At 44.1% G+C, this 27,125-nt stretch overlaps 2 protein-coding genes across 2 annotated transcripts; both read right to left on the bottom strand.

Annotated features, from left to right (window-relative positions):
• Positions 1 to 20,977: 20,977 nt before the first annotated feature.
• Positions 20,978 to 22,921, bottom strand: LOC116935463. Its single transcript, XM_032942761.1, has one exon. The coding sequence runs from the start codon at positions 22,919 to 22,921 to the stop codon at positions 20,978 to 20,980; it is 1,944 nt and encodes a 647-aa protein (XP_032798652.1).
• A 537-nt stretch (positions 22,922 to 23,458) lies between these two features.
• Positions 23,459 to 26,756, bottom strand: LOC116935462. Its single transcript, XM_032942759.2, is given in 2 exon segments — positions 23,459 to 26,299; positions 26,301 to 26,756. Coding segments are annotated over 2 exon segments (3,297 nt in total).
• Between the last annotated feature and the right edge of the window lie 369 nt (positions 26,757 to 27,125).

Below are 27,125 nucleotides of genomic sequence, written 5' to 3'. Positions count from 1 at the left end.
CAGGCGACGCAAAATTCGCTGCATTTTTACACTTATTACCTTCTAGAACAAACTTTAAAAGTAACAGATGGTGTAACAGCAGAAACCATTGCTAATGCTACTAAAACACTCAAACACGATATAGTCGCACAAGGTGGGAACACCAGAACACTCGATAGTCTACTCCAACAGCTACACACATTGCACGGAAAAGAAAAAGAATTTTTGTTCGGTACCAACAGTGTATTGCAGAAAAAGTCAGTAATTGCACTAATTGAAGATAAAAAGCAGATATTTACGCTAAAACTGGAACTTTCAAACGCGCAAAAACAATTGGAGAGTAACAAAATGAAGGCAAAGAGTTCCAAATACACTTTAAGCAGTTCGTTAGAGCAACTTCAAGAAAACAACGAGGCTCTGAAAAACTCCATTGAAAAGCCAATTCCCGAATCGCCGACCTAAAACAAAACATTGAAGCCACCTTAGCAACCGAGAGCCAATTGCAGAATCTTCTCAAAAGAAAAGAGGAAAACAACGCAGCTGTCGAGACCGAAGGGCAAGAAATAATTAACAAACTTGAAGGTGAGAAGACCAGACTGATCCAGAAACTCAGCACTGTGGAAAACCAGATAAAACAAGTATCAGAAATAGCAGAGCAGCTCCAGAAAGTGATAAAAGTTTTGGCAGACAGACTCGACAAGGCTTCAACAGAGAAAATCAATTTAAAGAAAAACTTGCTAGATTTTACTTCGAAGAGCAAGAACCTTGAAAAAGACCTTCAAGAACTACAAGATCGGGTACGAGGACAAGAAAATAAAATAATATTTCAAGAAAACCGGGTGAAAGAATACAAAAAACTTCAAGTTAAATTCATCGAACTGAAGACTCCAACGACTCAAGGCTAGACGAGGACGAACCAGGAGAAATAACCAAACTAGTGGGAGATATAAACGAACTGACCTTGCCGACAGACAGTGGAGACAAGTCACTCCACTACGAGCTGGAAATAGAACAAACAAACGATTTTGAACAAACAATGGAAAACCTCAAAACGCAAATAGAACACTTAAACAAAACAATCATCTATTTGGAGTAAGAAAATCAACAGCTCCAAAAGAAGGTCGACATGGGCGTAACACACGACGACGAGGACACTTCGGAAAAAACGTTCATGAATACCTCCAAGAAAAATCCCAAGGATGACGATATTCCAGCAATTGAGCAGGACGACGAAGACGCAAAGAAAGTGAACAGGTACTTCACTCAGCCAATAGTGAAGGCCCTAGGAGAGCTATTCTCCAGAGAAGACAAAAAGACAATTCCAATCTTTAAAGGAAAAAGCACTGATAAACTAATATCAGAGTGGCTACGTGGCGCCGAGCACGTAGCACGAAACAATGAATGGGACGACAATCGAAAGATACGTTTCTTTTCTGATCGTTTGAAAGGCGAAGCCTTCGAATGGCATGAAAACTACGCTGAGGAAGAAGGCGATGATCTAAATTACCAGGATTGGAAAGAAGCACTAATAACAAGATTTCAAGACACCTACGACTTAGCTACGCTGGAGAAAAAACTTTCAAAATGAACTCAAAAACCGGAAGAAAACTGCAGAGCTTTTGTGTCAAGGTTAAATAATCTCTACGATACCATCGCTGGTAAAGAAGAAAGGGCTGACCATAACCAAACTATTATTGAAGGACAATTACTAAACAAAGTGAAAAAGATGAGGGATCACAGAAAAAGCAAAATCTTACTACAAGGATTACTACCAAAGTATAAAGCAGAACTTTATCTACGAATGCCAGAAAACACAGAAGACTTTGACGCATTATCTAAACAACTTTTCATTTCTGAAAAAATTCTACACACAAAAGAAGCTACAGACGACAAGGAGATGTCAGCTGTCATAGCAGGGATAACGCATCACGAAAAACAACAAGATGATAAAATCCAACTACTTGAGCAAAAATGATCAGAAGCTCTGTCAGAATTTAAATGTACTAATACGAAACGTGGATCCCCAAAGGAAAACGACGTTACCATAGCTGCAACTGACCAATACGAAAACGGGAGACCACGTCCAAGTGAACGTTACTCAAGATCACGTGATTCGCGAGTGCGATTCGCTGACAGTCATAACAGCCGAGAATCAAGTCGAGAAAGAAGTCTAAGTAGAAACAGAGACAACAGCCCCTACCGCAGAGATTACAATTCGTCAGGACGAAGAAATTATAATCCTTCAGGATACAGGCAAACCAGATTTCCATCTCACCAACGTCCCTCATATCGGAACGACTACCCCAACCGGCAAGATAGAAATAGAAGAAAGTGATAAGCACAAAACAGCTTTCATTTGTGAATTTGGCCAATACGAATTTAATCGAATGCCATTTGGTTTAACAAATGCACCCAGCACTTTTCAAAGAGCAATGAATAACATCTTGAAAACGGTATTGTACAAATTCGCATTGGTTTACCTAGATGACATCATAGTGTTCAGTAATTCAATTACTGATCATGTGACACACTTGGAAGCAGTTTTTAGACTCCTTAAACAAGCGGGTTTAAAACTGAAAAGGAAGAAATGCGAATTTTTAAAAGAAGAATTAGATTATTTAGGTTACATCGTATCCGGGAAAGGAATAACACCAAGTACAAAGAAATTAGACGCGATTATTAAATATCCCGCTCCCAAAAACGTAAAAGAATTGAGCTCATTTTTAGGTCTAGCCAGCTACTACAGAAAATTTATTCGGGCTTTTGCTGATAAATCCCATCCACTAACTGCGCTCACTAGAAAGTCAGCGGAATGGAAATGGGGGGAGGAACAAAGGAACGCCTTTGAATGTATTAAGAACTGTCTCATCACTAGACCTGTTCTAGGTTATCCGGATTTTTCTCGAGAATTTGTCATCTACACGGATGCTTCAGGATATGGAATAGGATCAGTCTTGGCTCAAATACAACCTCCACCTCAATCAGCGGATTTAGCGGAGTCCGACGGACAGGACCTTCGTAAATCAGACGGCGTAGAAGTCGTCATAGCCTATACCTCTAAACAACTGAACGACTGCGAGGCCAAGTGGTCAACCACAGAGAAAGAGGCATACGCAATAATCCACGCCATCGACGTGTTTAGGACGTACCTATACGGGCGTAAGTTTACCGTATTTACAGATCATAGACCTTTAGAAAGGCTAATGAGTAAGACAGAACCAGCAGAAAGATTAGCTCGATAGGCTCTTAAGATCCAAGAATTTGATATTATTATTGGGTACCGACCAGGAAAGTCACATTAAAAATGCTGACACACTTTGTCGCACCCCAATAGTGCCGCTAGCGAAAGTAGAAACAAGGTCAACAGGTACAAAAGAGAAACCAGAAGTAAAAAACGAAACCAAGGAAACTAGAACAAAACAAGTAATTTTTGAAACGGAAAGTTATCAGTCCATGGACACGGAAAAATGGATAGAACTCAAACACAAAGATGAGTATTGCCGAACAATATTAAAAGAAGTGGGAAAGGCCAATCCAAGTAAGGACGTTAAAAATAAATTTAAAATAAACGAAAAAGGATTATTAGCAGATATCAGAGGAAGAATTGTAACGCCAGTAAGACTGGTGCCACAAATTTTAAAGGAAAATCACGATTACATATTGGCAGGACATTTAGGAGTAGGAAAAACGTTGGCTAGACTTCAAAGACAGTACACTAGTGATGTTTCGTTAGTGTTTTTTCCAAACGTTAACGTTATCCGTTAAGTTAACGATGTCTGATTTTTTCACGTTACGTTAACGCGTTAATTAACGCGTTATTAAAATGTCCCCGATAACGCAAAATTCGACGTTATTTTACCGTTATTTAATGAAAAAAATTGCCACTATCAAATCAGTGATTTGATAGTGCCATTTTTTTCAACTTTTTAGTTTAGTTCCATTTTTTTTTACCGTGATTTGAAATCACGGTCTTGATTACTTATATTGAAATTGCAGTGATGTTTCGTTAGTGTTTTTTCCAAACGTTAGCGTTATCCGTTAAGTTAACGAACACCAAAAAAGGTCCGTTAACGGACTTTTCACGTTATCCGTTATCGTTAACGAAACATCACTACAGTACACATGGCCATGCATACGTACCGCCGTAATAGAATACGTTAAAAGTTGTTTGATGTGTAATAAAAGAAAAGCGGTAGGTGGAAGTAAAGCACCATTGCACCCTTTGCCTTTAGTTGAAGGAGTATGGGAAAGGATCGCTATGGATATAGTGGGCCCAATTCAAGAAACGCTAAGGCATACAGATATATATTAGTTATATCAGATTATGCCAGTAGGTTTGTTTTTACAGTTCCAATGAGAAATCAAACTGCCCAAACAATTGCGAAGATTTTAGTTAATAAAATATGGCACTTACCTAGCAAGACGACTAGAGAAAACTTGTCTTGCTAGGTAAGAGCCTAAAATATTTACTAAATATGGATCTCCAGAAGTAGTTCTAACAGACCAAGGTACTAACTTTCTATCCAGTCTGATACAAGAGGTGTGTAAACTATTCTAAGTCAAACAAATAAGGACTACGGCCTATCATCCACAAACTGATAAATTAGTTGAGAGGTTCAATCGAACTCTCTGTGACATGTTAGCTTGTTATGTCTCAGATCAACCTGCTAACTGGGACAAATACCTTCCGTTCGTTACTTTTGCTTACAACACAGCAAAACAAGCTTCAACTCAAGAAACACCATTCTTTCTATTCTTCGGACGAGAACCAATAATGCCCAATGATATCAAGATTAACAGAAGATACGAGACCTATGAAGATACTAGTATGGTGTATTCACAGCAATGGGAAAAAGCTCAAAAACTGGCAAGAGAACATCTCTTCAAATCCCAAACAAGACAGAAAAAATACTACGACGTAACCACGAAAATTCTTAAATACAACATAGGTGACTACGTATTACTGAAGGCGCCACCAGCAGCAGGAAAATTCATAGATCGATGGAACGGACCATTTCAAATTTCAAGAAGCTTCTCGGATATCAACTACGAGATAAAGCACACTGAAAACAAAAAACTGAAATCTGTCGTACATACCAACCGTCTCAAATTTTACATACCAAGAAAGCAAGAAACAACTAAGGAAGAAGAAATACTCCAATTCTACCAGAAAATGTTAAAGCCCAACGACGACCAGTAATTCACCAACGCCGACCAGGCCGACCAAGGAAGAAGCAGCTGATAAATCCAGTTAAGATGAACATCAAACCACGCAGGAACGAAGGAGAACCAAAAGAACAAACATACCACACAATACCCAACCTTTACCGGAACCAAATCCGAAACGATCCTATAACGAATCACCAATACAACTTACGAAGACGATATCAAGGACCAGATTACTAAACATCTCCATTTTTCACAGATGCAGACATTACTCTTCCTTCTTTGCCTCCTTCATTCACTTAACCCTACTTACCCTATCTACGCATCCGTCTGCGATTGTAACAATATGAAAATACGAGGAATCCTAGACTTCGAATTGCCTTACTACTGTGATAATGAAAAACCAGAAACACAACACTTACCAAGGATACCAACTACTTACACCTTAGTAACCAAGCAAAAACCAGCAGCCACTTGGAAAGGATGGACATGTCGACAGTGGACTAAAACAAAGAAAATAACCGGATCGTTCTGGATCGGATCCTTCGATACAGTTTACTTCCAAGAAACAATACTAATCACCCCTTTTGAATGCTGGCGGATGGTCAACGATAAAAAACGTGGCGACAATAACATGCAAACTGGACCGACGGGACTCAGTTTCACAGCCACTCCTACAGGAGAAGGTAAACGGTACGCCATCAAGGAATACCAAACACTCAACTGTATAGCGGAACAGATCACGCTACGTCAGGAGAAACCAGATAGTCCAATCGAAAGCCCTTTCGGATTACTAAACACCACCCAACAGGAAAGACAATTCATCCAAAATCAAAATACGATCGTGTGGGGAGAAAGAACAACCAACAGTTTATACACTCAGACGCTACTAAAGGGAAAAGGATACCAGGAAATTCCTCGAGAACCGGAGTCGGATAACTCCAGCCGCCTTTACGACACCAGTCGACAGATTAAAATATCTTTTCTTAACATACCAGATAAGGACATCGTACCAATAGGATATAAAGTGGTTGGAATCCCTCTAACGTACTTGACGTTTCCTGCAGAAACAACAAAAATTTTGTATGACATGTTCAAGAACACAATCGCAACATGCCTTAAAAATACCAATCTTGCCACACCCGTGCGTGAAGACTACAGAGAACTGTACAAATCCAGACCCCAAGTCGAAGACGAACAACTTGGGATTCGCCTCTACAGTATTTCATACGCCTGGGGAACTCTAAGATTGGCACATAGAAGACCAAAGATAATCAAGGAAGATGGAAAAATCGTACAAAAGGATGCAACAATATACATTACTTACGAGTCTGGAAGCAGAAATCCTTTGATAACGTACAGTCAACTTTCGAAGGACGACCCTCTCCCACCAGGATCGAAATTTGAGTACATTGTTGATCAAACAATACGCGTACAAAATACTCATATCTGCACCACGGAAACAACACACGACTACGTATTTGCTGCAGCGTGTTCAGAGGAATCAACGAGATGGATTTTAGAAAAAGAGAACAGCTACCTAATTTCTCAAGAATCAGAAATGTGTCTTACCGTAGGGCTTGACGAAACCTTAAAATTGGAAAAGTGTGCTTTGGAAGGAGATACCAGAAAAAACCAGCAGTGGTTCTTTCAAACAATAAATACCAACCCGGATGTTATAGAAAATTTTCCCGACGTAACATTGCAGGATATTCAAGAAGTCCGATTAGAACAACGAAGAGCAGTTACAACCACAATCAACTCACCCATATTTGGCGGTATCTTGAAAGCAAATCACGGCAGTGGAAACATCATCTGGGACATGATCGCCTGGGGATTGTTGAAAAATGGACACTATCCAAACGGGAAATGTGTCACACATCATGGGCTTGAAAAACAACTAACCATGGAAGATTGTGACACAGATTGGACAAAATGTCAAGAAGAACTACAAACATTTATCACAAGTAACGATCCCCTGGTGCAATCACAAGTATCCGTAGGAAACTGCAGTAAAGTAACTAACAAAGGCCAAGCTTTCGAGTATACGTCTGATTTCACCATTAGACCGTTCAACACTAATGCTTGCATCAAGGCAACGATGCTTATTCTACAGGAATGCGCCAACACCAGTTCAATTTGGGGCACTTTTGAACACACAGGACAGCTCATGGCAACAGACAGAACTGGCCTACATTCACCGGCGTCAGACAGAAAATGTCTCACACTAAAAGTAGGACGTCTGAGTTTAGGACATTGCCACGGTTCAAATAGAAACCAACAGTTTAACTTCGAATATCGAAACCCGCACCAAATACGGACGCTTTCAGCAGCAGCCATTATAGCGCTTCACACTCAACAATCATTGGACGGAACACAACTCCCACTTATACCACCTCTTCTCAAAAGAGAAAGTAAAGCAAACAACGAAAACTTAACCACGCCCACCACACAAAAATCTATTTCATCTACTCAAGCACCACAACGACAGCAAAACCGACTACAAAATTAAGCACAACTACAATTAAAACAACAATAGCCACAACGGCCATAAAAACGACCGTTAAAAGCACACCACCGACAACTAGGCCTACAACAACTACTAAGCCTACGACTACCACGACTAAGCCTACGAGTACCACAACTAAGCCTACAACTACAACAACAAAGCATACAACTACAACAAATAAGCCTACTACTACAACTGCTACGCCTACAACTACAACGACAAAGCCTACAACTACAACAAATAAACCAACAACTACAACCACCCTGCCTACAACTACAACTACCACGGCTACAACTACAACTACCACGCCTACAACTACAACTACTAAGCCAACAACTACAACCACTAGGCCTACAACTGCAAGTACTGAACCTACATTGCCATCAACTACAACTGAAACCACGCCCACTGCACTATCATCAACGACAACTATGGTGACAACAACAACAACTGAATTAATAAGCAATTCAACAACACCTCCCACAACAACTGAAAAAATAGAAGATCCTCCAGTCACGAAAAATCACACCATTAAGGAAGATGCAATAATGGAAATTATTGATGACACTGAACAAACAGCTCAGCAAGAAATACCCGAGGCAGCATCTTTAACACTAGAACAAGTACCGGAGGTACAAATAAAAGATGAAACAGAAAGCGGTCTACCCAAAAATATAGAAGAATTCGGTGACAAAATTAAATTCAAAATTTCAAAAATCCATGAGCAATATAAAATAAGCATAGAAACAGAACACGAAAACAAACTTGCAAAAGAAATCCGCGACGTATATTGTCAACTATCAACGATAAAGAAAACTCAAACCGTGATTCTAGCTCAAAGTAACGGCATTCTTGCTGCTTCAGCACTTGGATTACCCATCTGTACGAGACTGCAAGGCTTCGGACAACCGATGACACTTCAACAATGTGAAACAAAATGGATTTTCATCTCCGCAAAAGAATCCAAATGTTGATTTCAACCATTCTTTACCTATGAAGATAAAAACTGCACAATTGGAGTAGATGGATTGTCTATACATCCATATTCCGATTGCTTTTGGAAAACTCATTTGGTAAATTTAAATGGATTCCATCATACCTGGGAACATAATTCAACAGACGGAGAGTGGGTATTAAAAACAAAAAGCAAGCATTCACATGTCGAACTTAGACCTTATCACAGAGTTCAAAGAATTGCACTTGAATGATTTCGACTACAGTTTGAAGAGCCATCCAGTGAACGAAACAATGGAAATGGAGCAATTTAATATCCTAAACGATTTAGTAGGCCTAATGCAGGAATCAAATTCAAAATCAGTTTCTGACATAGTGATGTCAGAAAAACAGGATAATCAGATAGGAACCATGTTCTCATGGTTCGACACATTAAAAATTCTTATCCTGTCTATTATCGGATTCATTATATTCATCGTATGCCTACGCATATTGATCATTTGGGACCCTTTCACAAGAATCATGGAAAAAATTCGCCAAACTAGAAGATTAAGACGATATGGAATCAATAGGGAAGAACCACACGAATTAACTTCAATGATCGCAAATTCAAGCACTCAACCACCAGAAGAAATAATAGAACAACCATTCACTAGGATGACGGCTCCTACACCTCCTACCATGGAAAGACCCACACAATCACGCCCAGCTCAACCAAGCGCACCGAAACAACGTGGTATTTACCCTATTATGGAAGAAAACTGGGAATCCGATCAAGCTCGCAAATGCACAGGAAAACACACGACGTGCACTTACGTCGTGGGTTATGGAATGGTATGGGAAGACCTTTGCAGATGCTCAACAGAAGTTGAATCTAAAAACAACTAACCTTTAAAAAAAAAAAAAACAACTATACAAGTTTTTATTTTTGGGTGAAAGGGGAAAGTAGTAAATGTATTAAAAATTTAATACTTCGTTATACCATTAGTGTTTAAACAGCCACCAAACAATCAAGTGTTAAGTAAAAATGGAACAGAACAGTGAAGACGCAGTGCAACATAATGAAGCAAGTGATAGTGAAAGTCAACCAGAAACAAACTACTTAGTGATCGAAAGTGACATTGAAACAGAAAATGAAACACAACGAGATGGACTCTTCGGGGATTATGGTTTTTATCCACCAACGTTCGAATTTAATCCAAATGCTACACAAAAAGCAACACTTTGTAAATGTAGTAGCTGTGCGATGAAAACGCACCCAACTTTATCGGCAGCGAGAGCAGATGCCATTCAAAAACGAACACAAGCCATCACACGACTACGTGATCAAGAAATTTTCTTAGAAATGATAGACGCTTCAAGGGAAGAAATAAGAAGGTGTATCATCCAGAAATTGGGTCCAGCTGCATGGGATTACCAGCCGAAAGCAGAATTTCTAAACCAGAAATTTAACAACAAAACACTACTTCATACAAGCGTGAAAGCGGGAAAACTGGACATAACAAATTTACTGTTAGACTACGGAGCTGACCCAGATATAGAAGAGGATGGCCAGACCATTGCACATAGAGCGGCAGCAGAAAATAACAAGCTCTTGATCAGGATATTACGATAACACAAATACAAGTTTTCATCGTATAATAGCCTTGGAGAAACACCACTAATGGTCGCCATCGCCTACGGGCATGAAGAAGTGGCTAGTTATTTGTGGATAAGTTCCAACGTTAACGAAATGGCAAAGGACAACAGCACCGTCCTACATTATGCCGCCAAACATGGAAACAACACTCTCGCTAGGGCAGCATGCGAAAGGAAACCACATTAACATCAATCAAACGACTAGACCAGGAAACTATACGGTCCTACACCTAGCCACAATGTATAGGCAAGATCACATAGGAAATATCTTATTGGAACACGGAGCATACCCAGACATAACTGATGTCAATGGAAATACCCCGCGAGATTACGCGTTTGACGAACAAAGGAGAAACATATTCGAAGGTTGGGACTATATAAGAGGCCGCAAGAGAAAAACTTCTGACAGCGAGTAAAACTAAAATTAAAGAAGAAACACTAAAGGAAGAAAAGAGAAGAAAAGCATACAAGAAAGATGATTGATGAATGATTGAAATCTGTAGTAGCATTCCAGTAAAAAGGAACGTAGACCATCAATTATTAACTAACACTTTTATTAGTCTAAAGACAACGAATAACGGTACAGGAAACATATATTGTATTTTGTGCCTCATACTATATACACATAGCCCAACAAACAAGAATAACGGTGAAGGAAAGAAAATAGGTGACAGAAAAACAAGTTTTCACCTAACCATTGTCACACCACATGCCGAAGAGAAGTAAGGAGAAGAAGAAAATCAGACGACAAAGAGGAAAATTGGAGGACCAATTTCTTCCTGCCGAAGGGGGGAAGGAATGTAATAGACCACAGCATCTCCTCCCAGCAACAGCAGCCCCACCCAGCAAGAAGGTCGTCACGAATGCAACCTTCCCTGAGGATAATAATTGATGATCAAAGTAAAAGTTATTTTAAACCCCTCCCTTCTTAACCTTCAATCTTTTGGTATATAAGTGCATGGTTGTATCGTCTTAAGTAGAGTTAGTTTACTGGCAAATACACAGTCTAGAAACTATTACAATGGGTATACTCAGTTTTTCATGCCGAGTCAAGTGGTATTTTTTATTTTTTTGTAGCTTCTAAGTAATTTAAATTATTATTTAAAGTTGAGATAAGCCCCTCCCCTTTCAAAAGGGACCTTCCACCATGTTTGGTGGGCGGTCCTTCATTTGTGATCAAAGTGCAGACGTATTTCGTCTGAAATTATATCCGTAGCATTCCCGAAGGTCGGCCATATTAACGTCTCCTTTTCTCCCGCGGCCCCACTGGATGCTGAACACAGCCACACTGGCCATAAACAACGCTGCTCCCACACCCTATAGCTCAAATGGGTATGTATGATGTTCCGCCGCTCGTTTTTCCCTCTCCGAGTCATCTACTTCCAAAGCACGGATAATTTTACCAAAACTAGCTCCATTCGTCAGACTACCGCCGATCCTTTTCAGGGACACTTATAATGAAGTCTGCAGCGATGAGTTCGTAGATTTTCCGCCCGTCACGCTTCCTTGTTTCTGGGCGTCTGTAGCTATAGCCCAGTTTATCCCTTTTAGACGTGGCACAAAGTCGTTCCCCTTCCTAATGGATGATAACGAGTGTTGCCTACTGGCCTGCAAAATCCACTCATCAGTTTGAATGGAGCAACCGTGCGAGATTTCGACAATGCCGACCAACGGCAGCTCCGCTCTTGAAGAATCCCTCGAATCTGTCTGCTGGGGACACTCCATTACCAGAGAGCGTGGATTATTCATTGATACTGGCCATCTCCGGTGGCCCAGGTAAATGGCTTCAGGGCCTTTCCATTCTACTACAACATGATCGCACTCCGTTTTCTTTTTGTCAGTGTCCTGCAGGAACAGCGCCATCACACAAGTCAGTTTAAAATTTTTCCGGTAGATGGCTTTACAGGGCGGGTATACCGAACTCGCCCTTACCTGGCAAGAGCGTACCTCGGCTTTCGTCAGTTCAATAAATGTTCAATAAAGGTCACCATTCTGCAAAGCGGGTGTTAGTGCCCAACCCATCGCCAAAGAAGCTCGAATTTCTTTAAGAACCGACCGCAGTTGAGTAGGTGGGAAAAGTTCCGGGGGTAATTTGCCGGTTGCCAACAGGGCGAGACCAATGCCGATGTCCTCCAATGTCATGCTGGCCCAGTCTAGAACTCTCTGAGCAGCTCGAAAGGCTTCGTCCATCCTCGCTGTCATAATCACTCGACTTTCTCTTCTTCCTTCTCCAGTGATTGGTGCACTCTGTCCAGCTGCTGCATGGCCAGTACATGTTCCCCGAGTTCTCGTAATGTCTCATTCACTAAAGTTGCTTGATGAGCCACCGCACTCACTATCCCCAACGTTTCCCCTCCCAAGGCCTGCAGCTGTCCATTAAGTCCTTCTAGATCTTGACTTGTCGCCACCCCAAACAGCCAGTGCAGTGCGGTACCACCGACGTCGATAATACCTCTCTTGGCCCTCCTGGGCCCTCCTGCCACCGCCTTCCGCATTGTGTCGTACCGTTCACGTACAAGTACCAACCCATATAGCACATTTCTGCCGTCGGATGTCCGAATCATGTCCGAACATCCGTTAGATATCTATGTACTCAATGGGTAGTTCCAGGGATATCCGTCGGCTAGTCACCTTGGAAGTGCAATGGATGTGCGAAAATTATATTCTACGGACCTCCTTCCAACAGCCAAGAAGATTCTCAACTGTTTCATTTAAGGATCGGCCTCGTGCCAATCGGGGCGCTTTTTTGCAAATCGGGTTTCTCATTTCGGTCCATCGAGGCGTGGCTCAGAGTGGAAAATTCTTCTTCCCGAATTCAATTGGGGTTTGCAATCAATTGGATTGCAATCAATCGATTCACCAATGCAAAAATCATTATCGATTGACTGTTTCATCCGATCTATCCGATAACAACCCCGATAATAGCTCGTTCTACCCGCTTGCCCCGATTTTTACTCTGAAACCGAAAGAACAGCATTTTTTTAAAAATTGCCTTGGGGCAACGGGTTATCCTCAAATTTTTCCCCGCACCACCCCGGTTGAAAAAGTGGCACCTCAATTCAACCCCGAATGCACTTTATCGGTGCGGGGCGGTTAACTCGATTAGAACTCATTCGGGCCGATCACTAAGTTTCATAATTTTCTTTGTTTCCAAAAACGCGAAAACTTAACCGCGTTCAAATTTTTCCCTTGAATGTATTTTTATTTTAAGTCCAGCATTTATTACGAAAAATTTAAAAAATAAAGGAGTAATCATCTATTTCCCGGATGGTTTATTTTTTAATTTATTGCTAAAAATGAATAAAATATATGTAAGTCGTGAGTTTGTTTGCACAGGCTTTCCGTTTAGCTTACGGGAACTCAGCCATTGGAAATTAACTTACAGAAAATAAATATTATTCGGCATCTAATAATATTCAAAGCAAGTATACTTATGATAGGATTTTAATTTCAAATAATAAAAAACTACTTTAAACTTAAGAAATCATGCTGAAGTTTAAAATTCAAAAAATATTTAGCATAAATTGTTTAATTTCAATTTATTCACTTCTGGTTTTACCTAAGTTAGACATCATCTTGACTTCTTAAAAATCCTGTATGTGATTTGTTATCGAAAAACCTCAAGTGATTTACGACAATTCGATTGTATTGTTCGAAAATGTTATATTACATAACTATAGATTGGCACAGTGGAATAATATTCGACTGTGATGCGGGAAACCCGAGTTCGAATCCTGATATAGCGTAATGATTTTCCAATACATGTCATATTTATAGCCAAATGAAAGCCCGTTCGGATATCCTTAGAATGTCCGACGGCGCTGTTGAGGGCGTTAAAAACAAAAAAAAAAAAAACATCCATAGGACATCCAAATCGGATATCGGGCTGTCCGGAGGATATAAAAAAGATGTGCTCAACATCCGACCCCGACATCTGTCGGACATCCGACGGACTGCCTTGTATTATGTGGGAATAGCTCCAACCCGTCCGTCGCCCTTTCCACCATCTGCGCCCATAACCGTGCACTCCATTTTGTTTTCTCCGCCTGCGATTCTTTCTTCTTGGCCGAGTCGGTGAACCACAGGTGCAGTTTGTTCAGGGCGTTTTCTATGGGTCCGAACGAGACATCGGTCACTACTACCCATTCCGAGTCACTAAAGAAGACCTCCCCTTGCAATTGGAATATTACTCCATCCCTCACAAAAGCCTCTTGGGAATGTCCTTGGCTGGGTTGTACCCCCATCAGCGGTCCCAGTAGTCCTAGCAGAAGGAGAAGAATCCCCACTACCGCCTGCGGCATTTGTCCGTATCATACCGGTGGCATCCGGGCTGGTGTCGATCGACGCACCTGATCGTTAATCCTTTCATTTCGAGCTTCTTGCACCTCCTCGTTCAGGGGTATGGTCTCTCTAGTTTCGGTCTCTCGGTCACGGATGTCCTTTCCCCCGTCAATTAGGTTGCTGCGTTGCGGCTTCATTCTTCTTGCTTCTGCTCCCGTACTTTCTCTGTCTACCACTGTCCATTCGGCCCCTCTGATGAACTTTTTCATTTTTACCACGTGCATCAGTTCTGTCTGTCGACCATTTGGTCTCTTTACTTCGTAATTTAATGCCGACGCCCGGTGTACCACCACGAATGGTCCCAGCCACCGGTGAAGTAACTTTTCGGCTCTCCCCACCTTCCGGAACGGCTTGTACACCAGTACTTCTTCCCCTGGGCTGAATTCTGGTGTAGCTCTTTGAGTCGCGCCATAGTACTGCTTCTGTTTTTCTTGTACCTGTACTAGTCGTTCTTTCACCATCTTTCTCGCGTCTTCGAAATTCCGGGCCAGTGCATCAGGATCCTCTGACAGAAGCGTCGCGCGTACTCCCATCACCATATCCGCCGGCAACCGCGCTTCTCTGCCGTAGAGAAGGTAAAAAGGTGTCGTTCCGGTCGATTCCTGAACATAGAGTTGTACGCGAATGTAATATAGGGCAAAATGTCGTCCCAGTTAGTGTGTGTGCTGTTTATATACATCGATAGCATATCCCCCAGAGTGTGGTTTAGTCTCTCTACCAGGCCGTTTGCCTGGGGATGATAAAGAGTGGTCGTTCTATGGTCCACCTCCATTATACGCATAACTTCCTTCGTGAACTCTGCGACGAAACACTTTCCACAGTCCGTAACCACACACTCCGGTGCCCCATGCCATAAGACAATCTCCTCGACAAAGAACTCAGCCGCGTCCCGGGCCGTCGCAGTTGGGACGGCCCTCGTCTCTGCCCACTTAGTGAGATAATCCACCGGAACGATGATATTCTTCTTGCCCCCCGCCGACACGGGAAAAGGCCCCAATATGTCCATCCCAACTTTTTCGAAAGGTCTCTCCACGCGAATGATTTCCATGTGTCCCTGAGGTTCTACTGGCTGGTTTTTCCTTGCCTGACAATGTGGACATGCCCGCACGTAGTTTAGTACCTGCTGTCGTAAGCGTGGCCAGTAGTATCTTTCCTAGATCCGCCCCAGCGTCCTCTTTACTCCTAAGTGCGCAGCCCAACGATCGCCATGGTACGCGTCTAAAACTCCAACCGTTGATCCGGGGGTACGCATAGACGCAACCTCATTCCTTTTATTATTATTTATTTACCCAAGGTTCGGCGATGCAGTAGTTCATTAATCAGCACGAAATTTTTATAGGCCACGGCTGTACTCCTTTCCAGTTGCCGGCGTACCTCCACCCATCCCGGGACTGCCCTTGCATCTCCCTCGTCCAATGACGCTCCTCCTCCCGTGCTGTCGTGTATACTGGTAGCAGTTCCTCTTCGTCGTCATTGTCTTCTATTCCATCAATCGGATACCGAGATAGTGCATCAGCGTCCTCATGGAGCCGCCCACTTTTATAAACAATTTCGGGCTGATAGTTCTGTATGGACAATGCCCACCGTGCCAATCTGCCCGCCAAATCCTTCTTCGTTGTAAACCAACAAAGGGCGTGGTGGTCCGTCACCACTTTCACCTTTGTTCCCCAGATGTAGCTGTGGAATTTTTTAACCGCCCAAACCAGGGCTAAGCACTCCTTCTCCGTAATGGAATAATTCCGCTCTGTTCGGGATAATAGCCTGCTGGCAAAGGCAACTGGCCTCTCCCCTGTCTCCCCTTCTGTACTAAGGCCGCCCCGAATCCGTAATCACAAGCGTCGGGTTTGATTTCGAATGGCTTTGTGTTATCTGGGTACGCCAACTGCGCAGCTCCGATTAGCGCGTTCTTTAGAGACACGAAACTTTCAATGGCCTCCGTTCCTCAGTTAAATGTTTTTTTTCCGCCCACCAGATCGTGTAGTGGTCTGGCGATTTTCGCGAATCCGTCGATGAATCTTCTATAGTACAAACACATGCCTAGAAACGCCCTTATGTTCTTTACTTTCGAGTCCCGAACTGCCTGCACTTGCTTCGGATCCGGTGAAACCCCATTTTTATCCACGATATGTCCCAACGCCCGTAGTTGTGGCTGGGCGAACGGACATTTTTCCATCTTCACTTTTAGCTTTGCCCCTCTCAGACGTCCCAGTACCCCGCGCAGCCCTTGCACGTGTTCGTCCAACGACCGATAGTACACTACAATATCGCCCAGAAAAACTAGACACGTTGTCCATCTGAGACAACTTAATACCACGTCCATCATTCTTTGAAAAGATACGGGTGCCGAACACAGCCCCATTGCCATCACCTTAAATTGGTATAGCCCATTCGCTGTGACGAACGCCGTTTTTGGACGGTCACTTTCCTTAATGGGCACTTGCCAGTATCCTGACTGCAAATCCATGATTGAAAAGAACGCTGCACCCTCCAATCGTGCCAGAGTCTCCTCTATCCTCGGCAGCGGATATACATCACTTATCGTCACTGCATTTAGGCGCCGGTAATCAACACAAAATCTCCACGTCCCGACCTTCTTTCTGACCAGGACCACAGCCACTCCCCATGGACTGTTCGAGGGTTCAATAACTCCTGCTTTTTCCATTTCCTTGCACTGAGCTTCTATAATGATTCTCTCCTTCCATGCCCGAGCATGGGGTGATTGTCTAATTGGTTTTGCTTCCCCGTTGTCTATTGTATGCTCTGCTGCAGTACACAGTCCTAGTTGGTCTCCGGGTCACGAAAAACAGTCGCCATATTCCACTATCACTTCTCGGATCTTTCTCTGTCTGTCTGCATTAATCCTTCTCCAATCCTGCTTTCAAATTCGTGCTCCCGAAGCGCTTTCTTCTCTGCCCCTGCTGTCGCGACGGCTACTGGCGTGTCTCCCTCCTTGATTTCGGTCACTGGCTCGATTATTCCTAACACCGTTCCCTCTTCGATCCATTGTTGGTGGTCCGATAAGTTGGTTATCGCCATCTGTCCGATTGTTCCCATGCCGCTAACCAGGACCTTTCCCGTCGACACCCTTTTCGTCCTCTGCAATGCTTGGGATGGTTCCACCAGTGCACATTCGCCAAACCCTTTCAAATCTAGTGGTTGAGTTGCGAGCACCTTCATCGATCGGGGTGAGACCCAGCATCCTTTCTGGACTACTAGTTTCGGTGCTTGCTCCATCATCTCTTCCACCAGTACACATCTAGTACTACCATCCTCTGGATGTCGATTTTCAGAATTGGCCATGCTAGCACCTCCGGGTCTACATGCTCTGTCCCTACTAGGCCAATTACTTGCTTAAACTCTCCTGCGAATCGCACCTGCTAATGCTGTTGTTGTTGTGGTGCCTCTCCTTCTCGCTTGGAGCTCGGGCAGTCGCGACGTATGTGTCCTATCCCTTCACACCCGTAGCACACGACCTTTCCGTCCGGCGTCCGACCCCTCAGGACTCCCTGACCGTTTGCTCTTGTTGGACACTCTCTCCCGGTGTGTCCCTCCGTCTTACATCTGCTGCAGATAGGTTTCCGATCCGAAGTCCATTTCAGTATCGATCGGTTATCCGACCGATACTGTTGACTCTCCGCTCTTTCTCCTTGCTGTGCGGCTGCCCCTGATGCGTTCCTTGATGCAACGGCTCCCATTATTCCCTCTAGCAATTTTTCTATACGATCCATTCTCTCTTTTTCCGTCGTTGGTGTTGGTTTTCCAACCACGCCCATCGACCATTCCTCGTGTCTTGCTCGGGAAGTCATTTCCTGATATCGCTTAATTTCTTGATGGAATTCGTCACACGAGTTGGATTTCAAACTCCAGAGTTTCTCTAGTAAACTTGGCTTGAGTCCTCTCCATAGGTGCGCCAATTTCGTAGCTTCGGTCATATTCGGGTCTACTATGCGGCATAAATCCAAGATGTCGTAAAAATATTCGATCCTGGATCCTCGATCTTGTTTGCGTTCTCTCAGTTTCGCTTCATTGAATCGATTCTGATTGACTGGCTTTAATTGCTCCAACAGCTGTGTTTTAACTCCTGGTACAATTGGCGGTTCTGCACCATCCTCCCATTCGTCTGCTAGTTTTCCCGCGGCCTCTTTGTATGAGTACCACTTCTGCGCTGCCCCGGACAGCGACAGCTCCACGTGATCGCGAAGTTCGATATAATCGATCTCCCAATCGATTATATCTCCCGATTCTTTCGTATCGATGCATCCACTGCACGACGTCTTCCCCGTCCTTTCCCCCGAAGGTGGGTGGGGATTGGAATTTTATCTGCGCGGCCATCGGGTGCCTTGCGCCCACTTGGTGTTGAGCTGCTCTGGAACAACAGCTTGCAAGAATAACAGCTTGCATGTCTTCTGTTGGTCTCCGTTGAGCGATGAGTCTTGTCTCGCTTGCAGTCTCTCGATATGCAGGTTCCAAATCCTTGATATGCTGGAAACGGTATTGTTCCTGCCGAAAACCTTTACGGATCAGCTTTCTCCTCAGCTTAGCCGCTGGAGTGTTCTTCTTTCGCGGAATGATGAAGCTGTTTTACTGATTGTAAACAAATAGAGAGTCAATTAGTAACAATCGACGGCCCTGTAAAGGTATCGACGATACGAGACGGACGAAAAGGTAATTAACAATTGACGGCCCTGTAAAGGTCTTTACGATTGAAAATTAGAGAGACGGACGAAAAACGGAAAGAACAATCAACGGCCCTGTAAAGGTATCGATGATTGTGATTTGCACAAGCGAAAACGAAATGAACAATCGACGGCCCTGTAAAGGTATCGACGATTGTAAATGTGCACAAGCGAAAACGAAATGAACAATCGACGGCCCTATAAAGGTATCGACGATTGTATTAAAGACGGGTGAAAACGGAATTAACAATCGACGGCCCTGTAAAGGTATCGATGATTGTGATTTGCACAAGCGAAAACGAAATGAACAATCGACGGCCCTGTAAAGGTATCAACGATTGTAAATGTGACGGACGAAAACGAAATTAACAATCGACGGCCCTGTAAAGGTATTGACGATTGAAAATGTGACGGACGAAAACGGAATTAATAATCGACGGCCCTGTAAAGGTATCGACGATTGTAAATGTGTATAGACGAAAAACGAAAAGATCAATCGACGGCCTTGTAAAGGTATCGACGATTGAAATATGCACAGACGAAAACGAAAGGATCAATCGACGGCCCTGAAAAGGTATCGACGATTGAAATGTGCACAGACGAAAACAAAATAAACAATCGTTGGCCCTGTAAAGGTATCGACGATTGCAAATGTGTGTTGGACACCGAAAATTACCAATCGACGGCCCTGAAAAGGTATCAACGATGGTAAATAGGACAAGATAAGCAAACACTGACAAGAATTGACCAACCACCATAGGTCGGACAAAACTATGCCAGCTAACAATGCTTACGTCCTGATTGAAGTGTTCAAATGATGAGCCGGGATACCCAGGGATGAATGGCCACGCGAACGGTCAGGTGATGGCGAAGATAAACACGAACGATGAAGTTTCCCAGTCGATGCACCAAAATGTTAACCACCGAAATAAGCGTGACGAAAATATGGTTAACTCAGTGGCCAAAAGGGCCAAGCTGTGATGTATCAAACACGACACGAGGTACAAAACACGAAAACGGGAACCGGAGAGAAATGGTGTGTGCCTACTTCCATTACGGTGTACCAAACCCCGAAGACGAGGAAAACCCTCTACTTCTCGTAGATACCCCTTTCCTAGTAGAATAGTCGATCTGTATTTGATTTTATCTATTTTCTTTTTATACATCTTTGAGTTTATATCGCATTTTTTTACGTATGTTTTAATGAACCCCTTACATACAAGTGAATTCCCTATCGGAGACACCCTTAAAAAAGTAAACTAACCACTAAACCATCGATGACTAAACAACAGTCGTTATTGCATTTATTTTTCTTTAAAGATCATTTGCAACAATTTGTTTAAAGGATAATTTTGTTTATTAATTATCGTTTATTTCAACATGCATGTATGATTCATTTTAGTTTTGCTATTAGCAGAGCGTAGTTTCGATCTACGGACCTCTGGGTTAAGGCCAGATTGGCAGCAATCCCGGTGTTACGGATCAGGTCCGTGGAAATGACTACAGATATATTAATCACGAGAACGGCTCCTTTTATTCTTGTTCACTCTCGTTTTACAGTTCAGCCATAGAAGAAAAAGAATCAAAAACTTGTCTCTCCTTTGGTGTCTCCTTCTTCCCCCTTCCCTTTCCTCCGCAGCGTTGCCGGCGCCCACCAAAACTCCGTCCCTCTGGCGCTGGTGCGCCACAGTCCGGCGACCGGCGAAGATGTGATTTAATTCTGAAGCCAAGCTGCAATAAAACAGAGTTTAACAACAGGGCGGGTTAGTATAGAGCGAGGGGTTTTGACAGTAACTCTTCGAACTACTCCATCACTACTGGGATGAACGCTAGTGACCGTCCCTGTAAGCCATTCCCCGCGCTTAGCATTCTCGTCCATAATAAGAACTTGGTCGCCAATTCGAAGAGGACGGGCAGACTGATCCCATTTTTCTCTCCCAATTAGACTCGGGACATATTCCTGCATCCAGCGACTCCAAAATTGATTGAGGATGAACTGAGATTGTTTCCATCTTCTTCTTGTCAGACCGTCGAACGCCTCTTCACAGTTGCGTACACGGTGTGGGTGGGCGCCACCGAGTATAAAGTGGTTTGGCGTTAAAGGCTCAGGCTCTGCTGGGTCGGTGTGTACATGAGTGAGAGGCCGACTGTTTAACATTGATGCAACTTCCGCAAATACCGTACGAAGCACCTCGTCAGTGACAGATCTAGAGTGGAGAATAGCGCGCATTGCGGCCTTGCTTGACCCAATAAGTCGTTCCCACACACCACCAAAGTGGGATCCAGAAGGTGGTGACTTGCGCCAGTCGATGCCTCGGTCAATGAACTCTTCCGTGACTCGTGCAGAATTTAGGTTCGCAATTCCTTGCGCGAGCTCCTTCTCTCCTGCCATCAGATTAGTCCCATTATCGGAGTAAATCACCTTCGGGCAACCGCGGATGGAAACGAAACGGCGGAGGGCCATAATAAACGAGTCGGCATCCATAGTGTCGAGAACTTCTAGGTGAACGGCGCGGGAGGAAAGACACATGATAAGGAGGCCGTAGCTCTTGTTCGATCGCCTACCGATCACAACACTAAACGGGCCAAAGCAGTCTAAGCCAACATTAGTAAAAACACGAATAAACGCCTCGAGACGCTCTTTTGGGAGGTTCGCCATACGGGGCGGTTTCGGCAACGAACGTTGAATTTTGCAAGGCTCGCACCTTGCCAGGGTGCGCCGGATCGCTCTGCGTCCTTGGGGGAGATAGAATTGTTCACGAATGACACTAAGGGTGTGCTCGACACCCGCGTGATGAATTTTTAGATGACGATCATTAATGATCAGCTTGGTCAGCGGGTGATCAGTGGCAATGATGATTGGGTGTCGAGTTCGTGCCGGAAGCTCAGCATGTTCCAATCGTCCGTCAACCTTGAGTAAACCGTTATTCTCGCAAATGTATGGCCCGACACGTCGTAAAGTCGAGTCGCGGGGAATCACTGCTCCTTTAAGGAGCACCTTGCGCTCTCGCAGAAACGATTCTTCTTGGGAAACCATCACAATTATGCGGAAGGCCTGCTCCAGGTGGTCGGCAGTCATATTTGGGTTCGCTGGTGAGCCGGACCGGATCGACTGGGCGACATCACGCTTCAACTCGTTCAGTTGCGTTGCACGAGAGATGAGGTTAGAGATAGTGGGCGCCAACGGATGGGAATAAACTGTTGCCAGGTGTAACTCTCCAATGTTGATGATTGGTTCAATTTGATCGTGTCCTGGCGTCGTAGTATGGGATATGAATGGTGCTGGTACGTATTTAGGATCCAATAGAAAAGACGGACCGGTGATCCACCTACAGTTTGGTCCAAAATCTTTTGGTGGAGGAGCGCGAGTGCAATCGTCGGCCGGGTTGTCTTCACTACGGACGAAGTACCAGTGATCTAATTCAGAATGGGAAAGGATTTCGTCACGCCTTTTACACACGAACGACGGACGATTGGGATTGTGGGAACGCAGCTGATGCAGTACAATCTGTGAATCGGTGTAATAGTCGACAGCGTAGATAGGAATTCGGAGCTCCTGTCTTATCAGAAGTGACAAGCGGACCGCTAGCACCGCCGCTTCCAACTCGAGACGCGGCACAGTAATTGGTTTAAGAGATGCGATCCGGCCCTTAGCCATCACGAAACTGAGACTAGCTGATCCATTGCATTCAGCCCACAAATATGCCACCGTTCCAAACGCAACCGATGACGCGTCCGCAAATATGACAAGACGAAAGATTGACGCTTCCAACGGAAAATCGACGGGGCGAAAACAACGGTTTACACAGGGAAAGGATGTATTCTCCAAACTAGTGGACCAAGTCTTCCACTTTGCCAATATATGAACGGGCAAAGGTTTATCCCAGCACCGCGACGAAGGGTGGTCGAACACTTGCGTTTCTTGAAATAACAATTTTGCGGCTGTAATAACTGGGAGACAAATACCTAAAGGGTCGAAAATTAGAGAAATTGCCGATAAAAGTTCTCTCTTGGTTTTGACATTCGGCATTGAACGGACTCGGATGCCATAGGTGTCAGTAGCCAATTCCCATTTCATGCCAAGCTGGTATTCGACAGGAAGTGTACTCAGATTAATGTCCAGTACTTGGGGCGACCTGTCTTGCTGGGGAATCGTCTCTAGAACTTGGTGGGATGATGAGGCAAATGCTGTTAGTCAAAATCCGCCTGCTTCGAGGGTCTTAGTAACTGCTTTCGCAAAATCGACTGTTTCGTTTTCTGTTTCGAAGGAGTCAACCAAATTATCAGAGTAGAAGTTATCCCGCATTTTAGCGGCCACTTGTGGAAAGGCATTATTGCTTTTGGCGGCGTATTGAAGGGTTTGGACCGCGGCAGAGGACGAATAAACAGCGCCAAAAATCAGCGTCGTGAATTGAAAAGTTCGTACGGGTTCGCTGCTTCCAAAGGGTCGAAAGACGAAGCGCTGCAAAGATTGATCCTGCTTCTCAACTCCTATACGGTGGTAGAATGCTTCAATGTCTGCGGAGAGCGCGAAACGATACTGTCTTGCACGAAGGAGGACACCTACTAGGCTTGGAATAGAATGTGGGCCCCGCAATAGAAGTTCGTTGTAACATAAGCCGTTGAAGCGGGCAGCGGCGTCGAATACCACTCTAATCTTGTCCGGCTTGTTGTGATTCACGACGAAGAAATGCGGTAAGTACCAAACCTTGCCGGCAGGTTCGTTGATGTCTGAATTATTCACGTGAACGGCTGTTCCCGACGCGATCAACTTCTCTATGGCGCACCAGTACTTAATTGCAATGTCGCGCATATCAGGTTGGATGAGGCGGTGTTCGATACTGTAAAAACGAGATAAGGCCTGATTCCGATTATTCGGAATCGTCGTGAAATTAAGACGAAGGGGTAGCGCAATCCGAAAGCCGCAATTGACAAAGGTTATCGAACGGTGAAGCATGCCTACCATCTTAAGGTCTTCGTCGTCTTGAGCTTTGGTTGAATTAGGTTTGGGCACTATGCCGAACGTTTCAAGAGAGCGGAATTGATCAACCACACTAGAAAGCGATGGTAAAAGGCACGTGGACTGAAGGTTGACATTGTTCTTGTTGCTGGGTCCCACAACGAGGTTTTGAGGGATATTTCCGGCCACCGCCCAGCCGAAACGCGTGTGATGCGCTGCTGGCCCATCTTCGCCCTCGATGGGCCCAATTTTTTGGTTCGTTTGATGGGTTGTTGATAAATCCATTCCGATTAATAATTCGACCTGATCAGAATTGATTGGGGGTATCTCTAAACTGGCCAAGTGGGACCAGCGATGCTTAATTTCGGGCCAATTAATTTTTTGACAGGACAAATTAATTTTCGGGACTACTAAAGCGTTCGCAGTTTCTGTCGTGTGCGTGCCGTTGATCGATTTCAATTTAAAACACACCTTTTCGGATTCGATCAGCACCGAGCTACTGAAGGAACCGAATTGAACTGACATGGAAATCCCTTGAAGGTGAAGCAGATTAGCTAACGAGCGCGTGATAAGGGTGGCCTCACTACCTGGGTCGAGAACTGCAGAGGTTAAGCAAGACAAACCATTGGCTTCTATCACGACTGGAACTATCGCTAGGAGGACATGGAGAATACTTGGTTGTGGTGCACGCACCATAAGAATGATGGACTGGTTACCTTGGTTGGCTTGAGAAGGCGGAAATTGTCGCTCGGCCCCGTGGAGCAGGGTATGATGGGGTCCGTTGCATTCGGTGCAAAAGGCATTCTGTCTCCGACATTTGCTGCTAAAGTGTCCTCGGATAAGCCATTTGAAGCAGTGGTTGTTCGTTGCGCATAGGGTCGCACGAGCGTTGACGAGCATTCGGATGAATACATTACAAAGTTCTAGTCTATGCTTTGCTTTTTCTTTGCAAGCTGGACATTCGATGTCGGTAGTTGTTAGGAGGGATTGGTTTAGAATTGTTGGATTGCGACCACCATCATTGCTGCTGCCTGGCGACTGGTTGTTTGATTGGCGATTGGCGTTGTATTGATACGCCGGAGGCTTAATACCGCTGTTGTTGGTGTTTGATGCTGACAGCTTTATTCCGCGTAATTCCTCTGCACCGACGACCGTGTCGATCCATTGGTCGAAATCTTGATGAGTTGGCAATCTATTCAACCCATACGCCAGTTTGCCCCAATCCGACTGTAAATGGATGGGCAACTTGGCACACAGCGACGTGACGACTGATGTAAACATAACGATGTCATCCTGGTTGACGCTTGATACGGCATCACGAACTGCAACGGCCATGTTGAAAAGCCCATTGAAGTCGCTGTGCTTGAAAGGCGGCAACTGCTGAAGGTGCTGGTTGTGCGCTTGAATGATGAGACCAGGGCTACCATATTTACTCTCGAGGACAGCCCATGCTGATTGAAATGAGTGAGTACTGGTGAAGATGTGAGCGACACGCTTCTGAATTTCGTCTTTCAGGTTATCTTGTAGGGCCAACAATTTCAAAGACTCTGGCATATTAGTGTCTCGAAGAGTTGCTTTAATTCCGTGAGCAAATTTGGTGCAACCACGAGGGTCGCCGTCAAACTTAGCAACAACAAGTTTCGGCCAATTGCGGGACGATGCGAGTTGAGGCTGTCCAGTGTAAACCACCGGTCCTTGAGGCGGAGGCAGCGTTGTGTACACCTGGTGGACGGGAGTCGAAGCGAACTGCGGACCTTGGTCGGACACAGGACTATCGCTCAGCTGTGATTTCTGCTGAATATGCTGGATTTCGAGTAGCATATCTTCTTGCTCACGTGCGTATTTAAGTTCCAAGTCCTTCATTTCACGTTCTTTCTGCAACTGCTTCTGACGAAGTTTAAACTCCAAATCAAATTTTAGCTTCTTTGCTGCAGCTGGGTCGGATTCAGGTTTGTTTGATGTTGGACTGCCTCGATCATTGGTTTGGCCATTGCTAGAATTCGTGTCTATATTTTGGTTATCTTGATTCTCAACGAGGTGCGTTGGCAACAACGTAGGATCGTGCTGCTGATTTTTACTGGTAGTTTATCTGATTCGGAGCGGTGTTGTTTAACGGCGCATTTTGTACGTCTTCTGTCACATTTGGTGGAATTGGTTCGGTTCGATTTCCCGAAGCATTGTCGTGGTTCGATACATTCCATGATCGACGACGTTCGGACCTATTAGCCATGGCGACGGCGATCGTCCGTAAGCAGGTTAGCTGTTGATTGTTGATAGCTTGGAGGTAAAGTTCGGCGGTATGTTGTTCAGTGTCGCTGAGATCGGTGAGCTGGACGTATCGTTGATGAATGCTAACTAGCCGAGCGTGGGCCTGGTTCAGTCTAGTTCTAAATGCTGCAAACTCTTGCTGGGAGGCATTTCTGCTCAACATCTTCCTTGCTCGGTTCAGCAGCGTGGTGTGAGTACGTTTCGCTGGTGTTCGAAGTACAAAGAGATTACGCGGGTTGTCTTCGTTCATATAGTCGTTTTCCATTGTTCTTAAGGAGATCAACGTCTTTGATTCTCAAGTTGCTTGTTCGAATACAAAGTGCAATAGACAATCCAAGAAACGGAAGCTTTTGCGGGGAGAATTTTATGATGGTGTTCGATATTAGATTGTTCGTTTTTCAGTTAAAGCCACTGAACGAGTTTGAATCTTGAATGGTAATAAGTAGTCACAAAGTCTATTACAAATAAATGGTAATTAGTTGATGGGCTAGATTATCGTAAGTCAAAAATAAATACTGGAGTTTTTTGATGCAGTAATTATCAGTTATACAAATTCGATATCTTAGTCTGGTAGCTGACACTCGTATTGTCACAGGGTTAAATCTGTAAATGCGAAAGATTGGTTATTAATGTC

The sequence above is a fragment of the Daphnia magna genome, linkage group LG3, assembly GCF_020631705.1.
Source record: "Daphnia magna isolate NIES linkage group LG3, ASM2063170v1.1, whole genome shotgun sequence".
Classification (NCBI taxonomy): domain Eukaryota; kingdom Metazoa; phylum Arthropoda; class Branchiopoda; order Diplostraca; family Daphniidae; genus Daphnia; species Daphnia magna.
Note: the sequence above shows the minus strand (reverse complement) of the source record. Positions and strands in the feature narration are given on the sequence as shown.

Coding starts and splice junctions, on each gene's coding strand:
- LOC116935463 (XM_032942761.1), bottom strand. CDS start 22,921: ATGGCTAAGGGCCGGATCGCATCTCTTAAACCAATTACTGTGCCGCGT.